The sequence below is a fragment of the Oryza glaberrima genome, chromosome 9 (assembly GCF_000147395.1).
Source record: "Oryza glaberrima chromosome 9, OglaRS2, whole genome shotgun sequence".
Taxonomy (NCBI): Eukaryota; Viridiplantae; Streptophyta; class Magnoliopsida; order Poales; family Poaceae; genus Oryza; species Oryza glaberrima.
In genome coordinates this window covers 20,613,983-20,623,015 of record NC_068334.1, presented here as the reverse complement: position 1 = coordinate 20,623,015, position 9,033 = coordinate 20,613,983, and the positions used below count along the sequence as shown (strand labels likewise).

Here is a 9,033-nt window from a genome sequence, read left to right as displayed (position 1 = left end):
CTCAAGTTGGGCCTTGCTTATGTGGGCCAGCCTATAATCCCAAGCCCAATTCAGCCCATGATGAGAGGACGGCCTCTCTCGTGAACCGTGCAATGTACTCTTACGGTACAGCGTTGGCGCGCGGCTGCGGCTTTCGGAGTTCCATTTCCCCCCAAATCCTCCCGCCCAAATCTCGGTCAGTCTCTCTCTCTCTCTCTCTCCTCCACCTCGCCGCCGATGGGCGCCGCCGCGGCGGACGAAGACTTCGCCAACCCGCCGCCGCCGGCGCGGGCGCCCGGTGGCAGGGTGTACCAGGTGGGCGGCGTGCCGGTGGAGTTCCCGTACAAGCCGTACGGGACGCAGCTCGCCTTCATGGGCCGCGTCATCGCCACGCTGGACCGCGCGCGGCGGCAGGGCCGCTCCCACGCGCTCCTCGAGTCGCCCACCGGCACCGGCAAGTCGCTCTCCCTCCTCTGCTCCGCGCTCGCCTGGCAGCGCCACTACCCGCTGCGTGCCCCGCCCGCCGCCGCCGCCGCTGCCGCCCCCGACCCATTCCTCCACGGCGGCGGCTTCGTCCCCGACGACACACAGAAGCAGGCGACGCCCGGTACGTCCCCCCGCGCCTCTCTTCTCTCCGCTCGTGTCGCTTTTGCGGCGGTTCTTGGAGCCGCAGATCTGCAACCATTCTTGCTCATTTCGCTCTGCCCGTTCTTGATGTTTAGGCGTCCCGGAGAAGGCGACCAGGAAGAAGAATGTTCCGACCATCTACTATGCGACGTAAGGTTTTCTTCTCTCTTTGCCCAAACTGACGAGACGAGCTCGATTGATTCTGAACTCTTGGTTGGTTATCTTTCTGAAGGAGGACGCACGCGCAGATAACCCAGGTGGTCCGGGAGTACCGCAAGACGTCATACCGAGTTCGCATGGCCATCTTGGTAACCATTGTCCCCATCTCAATTTGCTTCTTGCTTTATTTTGCGTAGTAAGATTACGCATTGTTCAACCAAGGTTTCAAGTGGCACGTATAACTTCAGACATAAATTCAATCTTCATGCAGTAGCATAGTTGATAATTCCTCTTTATGCCACATATTGTCTGATGTCAAACTCCTCCATTTAACTACATGCTATCTGAAGTTGATTTCTAATACAAGTAGCGGTGTTTTGAGGGGTGACACATCCTTCCTCTTTCTGTTTTTGGTGTCTGTCAATTAATAATAATCATGCAATGCAGGCCTCAAGGAAGCACTACTGTGTCAATAAGAATGTGTGCATGAGTGGCAACATCGATGAACTATGGTAATATACACTATGAAACATTTCTTCACAAGCTTTTTCATTTCCATTGCCAACACTGACTGATTGTTCTTTCCGTCATTAGCAAGTCACTCCTTGATGACAGTGCTCAAGGCTGTCCAGAATACAAGTAAGATTTCCTATTTCAACATCAAAACATATACTAATCTGAGAACATCCCCCTTTTATTTCCAACCCGATTGTAAAACATATTTGCAGGAATGCACAGAAACTAAGTCGCCATCCATCCCTTCAGATTGGTGGCTGCTATGAAGTTCATGATATTGAGGATCTCGTTAGAGTTGGACGGAAAGCGAAGGGTTAGTTGCATGCATTCCCTCTTGATTCCTAAGAAAAGTATTGTGCCACTTCTGATTTTTTATACCTATTCAATTGCCACTTTTGCTGTTAATCTGCAGGGTGCCCATATTTTGCTGCACAAACTATGGCTGAGGCAGCTCAACTGGTTTTCTGCCCATATAACTATCTGATTAGTCCAATCGTGAGGAGAGCAATGGACATTGACATAAGAGGCTCAATCATTGTTCTTGATGAGGCTCAGTAAGTCCCAAACAACTCTGAATCTTTTTCTTTAGATCAGTTATAAAGTAAAGAATACTGGCTAATGTATTCATTTCACAATCTGCATTCTTTTGTATTGCAGCAACATAGAAGACATAGCACGTGATGCTGGAAGTTTTGATGTTGATGAAGAATCACTTCTCTGTGAGTTGTCTGTTATTCTATTAAGGCTCATGGTTATCAGTTCAATTTTTTTTTCTAAGTTGAATTGAATTGTGCTTTTATTAAGTTTTGCGGCAAGAACTAGAAGGGTTAGTCACTGATGAGGCTGTTGCAAAGATATACGAACCCTTGCATGAAGTTATTCAGGTAATTCTACTGTATTTTCTAGAAAATAGAGGGAGAACAGAGTTAACACTGAGCAATATTAGTTACAAGCATTAAGCTTTTAATACTTCTGCAGGGGCTTAATGGTTGGATTGATGAGCAGGGAAATAATCTTCAAAAGAATGAGTTTGAGCATCCTGCTTCATTGTATGTACCATGCAATTTTTGCCTCTTATCTTATGTATCTATTTAGTGTTTTTATTTATTCTTCCTTGTGGTTTATTATTTTCACTATATACTTGTGAAAAAAAACGAATACCTCAATAAGGCATTACTTGTTTATGCAACCTGGCTTAGACAATATTGGATTGCTATTGGGCATGCATAATCGTAAATATATTATCTCCAAAAATCATTCAAATGTTTTCAATAAACTTAAATACTGAGTTAAAAAAAAATTGCTACATGATTTGCAGAAACTTAAATCATTCAAATGTATTCAAATGTTTACCTTTATCTTCATGATTTGCAGAAATTTGCTACATGTTTGCAATGAAGCATGAAAATAAACATTTCTGTTACATTCAATCGATTCTAAGTTTCTAACATTTTGTTTTTGTATCCTCAGTTGGACTGGTGAAGAGGCTATGAAGGAACTCAAGTATGCTGGCATTACTCCTGTAAACTTCCCAGTATTGCAAGAGTGTGCAACAAAGGTGCTTCCTATTTCAAGTATTACAGTGTACTAATTCTTAATGCAGCTGTGAAACATTTTCTCTGTAATATTGTTTTTGGGCCTTTGACATTCAAAAATTTCAGCAACCATCTTGATATCATCTTGTTGTTTTAGGCTATTAAAGCTGCTTCAGATGCTGAATCAGAAGGAGTGCACTTAAGTGGTGGTTCAGCTATGACACTAGAGAGTAAGGAGCAATTATTTTATTTTTTTATCTTTTAGGAATTTAATAACCTAATGTTACTGTGCATTATGCAGGTTTGTTCTCCTCATTGAGCTACTTTTTTGCTGAGAATGGACGCCATTCAAATGATTACCAACTTGCTTTACAGCGTTTTGCTAAATGTGAAGGTGCTAATATGATGTCTTATGATCTTATCATCTGTAAGAAAATTGTGTTTAATTCATGAAAAAATTTCCTAGTAATGTGGAATTGCCATGTGAACATTTTATGAAAATGAAATCTTGATCCATATTGTACATATAAAATTCATATGTTGTGAGGGAAATGCATTGTCCTTTGAATCAGGGAAAGAATTAATAGATAGTTGCTTGATGTACTTTGGGCTTTTCATGCAGTTCGATTCAATTATAACATATCCTTCTAGCTCTTCCATTATTGAATTACTTTATCTCAAATTTGTAGTTCATGTAACTTTTGAATTATGACATTTGCAGGCAATTCTGTCACTTCTTTCATTGGATGGAAGTGTGTGATGAGTCTGTGGTGTCTCAATCCTGCTGTTGTTTTTCGAGACATCGCAGATCTAACACTTTCAGTAATTCTCACATCTGGGTAAGTCTCCAAGTTAATGTTTCTCTTCAAAGACTTCGTAGAGTGCTTTACTTTGTTGTAGCAAATATGATTGTGAAAACAACATGGAGAATAGGTACATATGCAAGTCATGCATAATGGTAGCTATAATTTGAATATACGCAATTCAAGCCTCTACAGGCTGAATTGTAGGTGCATGGGCCAATGAGAAATGGAGATCTTCCAAACTGAATATAATTAGACTATCACCTTTAAGTTTTCTGAAATATTCAGCTTCTATTCAATAGGAGATAACATATAGCTGGTTCTTAACTACATCTTCACAGCACACTCTCTCCAATGGGATCCTTTGCATCTGAACTTGGTGTCCAGTTTGAAGCTTGCATGGAAGCTCCTCATGTAATCAATGCTGATTCTCAGGTATGTTTGTTGCAAGTTGGCTCTAGAGTCGAGAAGCTTTTGCCTGGAGTGCTCTAACCCCTCAATCACATTAGTGACGTGTGTAAGATAAAATCAACATGTATCTCAGTGTATATTGTGCACAGTGCAGGTTTTTGCAACTGTGCTATCATCTGGCCCAACAGGACGTCGACTGAATGCCAGTTATAGAACTGCAAATGAATATTCTTTCCAGGTAACTTCTCATTATCCTTTTTCTTTGGTGAGTTTTAAGCTGATACAGTCATATGATCCAGAGTTCCTTTTGCATTTATACAGGATGAACTTGGAGCTACACTAGAAGAAATATGCAGAGTAGTGCCTGGTGGTGCTCTTGTGTTTTTTCCTAGCTACAATTTGCTGGAGAAACTTCAAAGGCGCTGGTATCAGACAGGTCAATGGGCACGATTGGAGGCTCAAAAGCATGTATGCGTTGGTAAGGTTTTGTCCAGGACTTCTTAAAATTCTAGAAGGCAGTACCAAGGACATTAGAAGCTTCCTCCATTTTTACTTATGTAATATTCAATTCTTTCAGAGCCTAGAGGAAGTACCGAGGAACTTGAGCCTGTCCTAAAAGGATATTACAACGCAATCCTTGGCAAGGCTCCCCCAAAGAAAGGCAGAGGTGGTGCAAAACAAATTGTGAAAAATCGAGTGACAAAGGATTCATCACAGGAGTCTGCTAAAGGAGGTGCTGCTTTTCTTGCAGTTTGTCGTGGAAAGGTGCTAATTCCATTCCTTCACTTGTATTAATAAATTTATGCACCTGCTTGAACCCTAATTTAATTTTTCGTTTGTACACCATGTGCTACCTACTGTCATCAGCTTATGTTATGTGCTTACCTTTTATTTTCATTATTTTCAGGTATCTGAGGGGATTGACTTCTCTGATGACAAAGCTAGAGTTGTGGTATCCTTTGTTTTCTCATATGTTTTTTATGCACCAGAGAGAATGTAAACTTTTTCCCCTACTTCCCTGTAATATCTATCATGATTGGTAATAGCAAAGAGTACAGTATTTGTAATTATTACATATATCCAGCAGTTTCCTTGACCAAGGCATAAGGTTATTGTTGGCATTCCATTTCCAAATATGTAAGTCCTCATTTTTCTTCTATGGATAATCTCAATGTCTTGTGCTGTACTAATCAATTTAATTCAACATGGACCAGAAATGACGTTCAAGTAAAGCTCAAAAAGAGATATAATGATTCATACAAATCATCAAAAGATTTGTTGAGTGGGAATGAATGGTACTGCCATCAAGCATTTCGTGCTCTGAATCAAGCTGCAGGTGTGATGCTCTATTTTATCTGCTTATTTACCTGCAGCGCAGGTACTTCGGTTAATATGTTTAAAATGATTTGTTTCTATCCTTTCATTTTTCTAGGTCGATGCATTCGCCATAAATTTGATTATGGAGGGATAATTTTGATTGGTATGTCATTTGTTCCATGTTTGATTCTCAAGCTTTCATATTTGACTGATTCCACTACTTCAGTGCTTGCAATATGTAGTTATTGATTCTTACTCATCATGCTATTTGTACAGATGAGCGTTATCAGGAAGAAAGAAATATTGTGTATATTTCTAAATGGCTTAGGAATTCAATTAGGAATTGTGGTACTTTCCAGGAGACAATGGATGGATTGACAAGGTTTTTTCAAAATGCTGAGGTATGTAGTTATTACTCACCTGATTTTTTTATATGTGAACAGGCTATTTAAACACCATGGCAATTTCTACAGGAACAAATAAAAATCAAAGCTCAAGGTGTGTCCCCTAAGGACAGGTTGGATGCTTGTGTACTCCCATCTCAAGGCGATAAAAGAAAGCTGCCATGGCCAGAACCAAATTTCTCAAACCAGACAGTACTGCAAAATAATAAGGATGTTAAGAGTGAAAGCCACATTGATGGTGCAGGAGTTGACCGTATGAAGTTGTCTGATACATCATCAGAGTCATGGCATATCTCTTCAAAACATTCTGGTTTAGTAAAGAAACAAATCTCCCCAGAACCAGAAAATGTGCCAATGGCATGCCAACTCCCTCCCTCGTACAAAGTTCAATATAATTTAGAAGGTGAAGCAGATAATGGGACAAATTATGAAGTAAATATAAACTTCATTGACTTGGAAGAGTGTGATACTAAGCCACGGTAATTTATAGTCAGTCAGTCAGTCATATTTTTACTTAATAGTTAACCCAATTCTCATTTAGCCTTTCTGTAATTTGCAGGTATGCGAAGTTAACTATCTTTAATCCTTCAGAACACATAACACAACAATCTACTGTTATGGAAGAAACTTATGCAGAGGTGCCAATTGCTAGTCCCAGTAACCGAAATGGGGAAAACGCCTCTACAGTGATGAATGAAGGAGATCCGGTTTTAGATCTGCCCATTTCGCTTTCAGCTGCTAACAGAAACATTTCTTGTGTGTCCACATCGGCAGCTACTCCTGAAAGATCAGGTAGCATTAGTCATTTGGAGCATGAATCTTGGACTAACAGAAGTGTGAATTCCCACTGCCAGAAAAGGAGAAAGTTAAGCTCCCCTATGAGCTGCTGTACCTACACAGAGCGTTCATGTTCTCCAAGCAAACCCTACTTACATGGTGGTTGTGATGTAAGCATGTTGCCTGGAGATCTGAGAACTGACGGAGTGTGTTGCAAGAGTATGAAAATGTCAAGATGTGAAAATGTTAAGGTTGAAAGAAACAGCAAGCTTGCAGAGTTCCCATCGAGGGAATCTACGCAGGAGAAGCTTTTCATTTGTTGCGCTAGATGCAAAACAGCACTTGGATTACAAGAGGATGGCTTTCTTGTTTCATGCTCATCGTCTTTGTCCTCAAAATTTTACTTGACATATCTTTGGAGACATGGACCATCAGCAGATATCCTTCCAGGAAAAGATTTTTTGGCATCACCACCCTTGAAGATAAAAGTGATGGTGTGCAATGTATCTTCCGTGAACAAGATGATGCTTGGCAACTTGAGCAATGAAGGTTCTGCTCATAATTCTAGTTTTTGGTCTGAAAAGGATGGATGTGTGTACAAGCCAGTAACTTGTCAGACTTGCTCTTGCAAAAACGCCTGTGTCACAACCCTTGGAGCACAAGTTGTTGCAACTGATTCGTCAAATCAACAATTTTGTGATAAGGTACTTGGGCATATTTTTGTTGAATCTTGTAATTGAATGCTATCTCCACATTAACTAATTACTATATTTGTTCAAATGAAGGTACTTTTGTTTGATAATCTTCTGCATGTCAAGCATGGACCGTCGAAGGATCAGGTATGACTTCTTTATGTCCCCAGGTTTATATCCTTCTTGTCAAATACATTTAGAAAACTAGCAAATGCTTAATGGTGTTATTTGTTTCCATGTCAAGGCTGCAAGTGCTCCCATAGGTACTGTTAAACCCATCTCACCCCCGCCAGTGATTGATCTCGAGTCCTTTGCGTACAAACCACTGAAGAAGGATCCTGTGCCGGTGAACACAAGAAGGTCCAAGGTCAGTCACCAGTTGCCTCTGTTTCCTATCCTACACAATTTCGCTATTGTTCATTTTCCTAGTTTATAGTTTTATTTCATCTTGTTGGGTAAACTTGTAAAGGCTAACAGGGTAGCCGAACAATTCCGAACCTACAAACAACGCTGAACTTGTTCAGTTTTTTTGTTGTTTATGTGAGCAGCTTAGGTTACCTGGCACAGCCAAATCCAGGAATGGTGCATAATATGAAGGATTCGTCTGCTATATGCTCTGAAAGAACTGGGAAGTCAAGTACACTTCACAAGCGAATGGAGTGCCAATTGCTGTGGGTTCTTTTTTGTGTTGTTTTCCCCCTTATGTAAGGAAATATGAGCATGCCTCTTCTGGGTCAATCTCTTCATGGATGAGATCAGCATGTTTCTTGTTCTTTTGTTGAAGGGTTGATGTAAAATATAAACGTTGATGTAAAATATAAACTGCCGGCAGCATGGTATATGATGTAAATACAAATTCGTATTTTGAATGGATAAATATTATAAACTGCAAGGCAATTGGAAAAATTGTTTTGGCTGGCATTCTTACCATGGCTTCTGAAAGTTGCGTTTTGGACAAAATGTACGGGTCATGTGACTGCCTGTGACCAATATTTCAATGGATAGAAGTTAAGGCAGTGAAAAATTGTTTTGGCTGCCATTCTTACCATGGCTTCTGAAAGTTGTGTTTTGGGGCAAATCATGACTGCCTGTAACAGAATGAGTGGCTACTATGAACAAGACTGACAAAAAAAAGAAAGGGATCGAGCTCCCGGCGAGGATCGAACTCGCGACCTTTCGCTTACGAAGCGAACGCACTACCACTATGCTACGGAAGCAGCTCACGCACTTCGAGGAAGACGAAAGTTCTTGTCAGAAATACGGCCCAAAACTGTCCAAGTTTAGGATCTCTTGAAAACAGGTGCGGATCCAACAAAATCCTCACCTGACACTGGAAGATTCAGAAGTTGTGGACATTGCGTGGCAAGTTACTACAGTAGAAATCACAATACTCCATTCTCCGCAATGACGATGCATTCGAATCATCACTACAGTACATCACTGAGAGTAGCTAGGAGTAATAACAACAAAACGGAGAAAAGAACCTTTCCAACCACCAAGCTGTTCGGCTCCAATCCTGACAGAACGTGTACAATACCACACATCCAACGAACCAACCAGAAGATCATCACAAGCATGCAGATGAGATACCCAAAACAGAATGAAACTTGCCAGCCACTCAGATAGTTCCAACAATCGCAGCTAAACAAGACAACCAGACTATCCATCAAGTTATTACTGTGCATCACAAGATCGAGCAGTGGCAGTTGCTGTACCCCCACAGGTTAGTAGATGCACCACAAACATTCAGCAATTTGTAGTACTGAACCTTACCCAAAAACTAAATCTTTCACAGAAAACCAATGCAGAGAAC

The 9,033-nt window shown here is 40.8% G+C and overlaps 1 protein-coding gene and 1 non-coding gene across 2 annotated transcripts; one reads left to right on the top strand and one right to left on the bottom strand.

Moving 5' to 3' along the window:
- The first annotated feature begins 117 nt into the window (after nt 1–117).
- On the top strand, nt 118–8,287 carry LOC127784398 (uncharacterized). The gene is made up of 28 exons (XM_052311686.1): nt 118–586; nt 702–756; nt 839–914; nt 1,213–1,277; nt 1,360–1,404; nt 1,494–1,594; nt 1,694–1,835; nt 1,939–2,000; nt 2,086–2,165; nt 2,260–2,330; nt 2,752–2,839; nt 2,974–3,046; nt 3,118–3,210; nt 3,538–3,655; nt 3,961–4,054; nt 4,185–4,268; nt 4,352–4,508; nt 4,608–4,795; nt 4,938–4,982; nt 5,139–5,167; nt 5,245–5,366; nt 5,463–5,510; nt 5,624–5,748; nt 5,821–6,230; nt 6,311–7,232; nt 7,314–7,367; nt 7,465–7,587; nt 7,769–8,287. Exons 1-28 carry the CDS (start codon nt 217–219, stop codon nt 7,808–7,810), a joined length of 3,882 nt encoding a protein of 1,293 aa, XP_052167646.1. The 5' UTR covers nt 118–216; the 3' UTR covers nt 7,811–8,287.
- Nucleotides 8,288–8,365: 78 nt separating this feature from the next.
- Nucleotides 8,366–8,437, bottom strand: TRNAT-CGU (transfer RNA threonine (anticodon CGU)). Its single transcript has one exon. It is a non-coding gene; the product is annotated as a tRNA-Thr (tRNA).
- Nucleotides 8,438–9,033: the final 596 nt, after the last annotated feature.

What these genes read in the sequence shown, in the direction of transcription:
- LOC127784398 (XM_052311686.1), top strand. Translation starts at nt 217, where the DNA reads ATGGGCGCCGCCGCGGCGGACGAAGACTTCGCCAACCCGCCGCCGCCG. An exon ending in CCTTGCATGAAGTTATTCAG is followed by an intron (nt 2,166 to 2,259) that starts GTAATTCTACTG and finishes ATACTTCTGCAG; the next exon opens with GGGCTTAATGGTTGGATTGA. An exon ending in TGGAGGGATAATTTTGATTG is followed by an intron (nt 5,511 to 5,623) that starts GTATGTCATTTG and finishes CTATTTGTACAG; the next exon opens with ATGAGCGTTATCAGGAAGAA.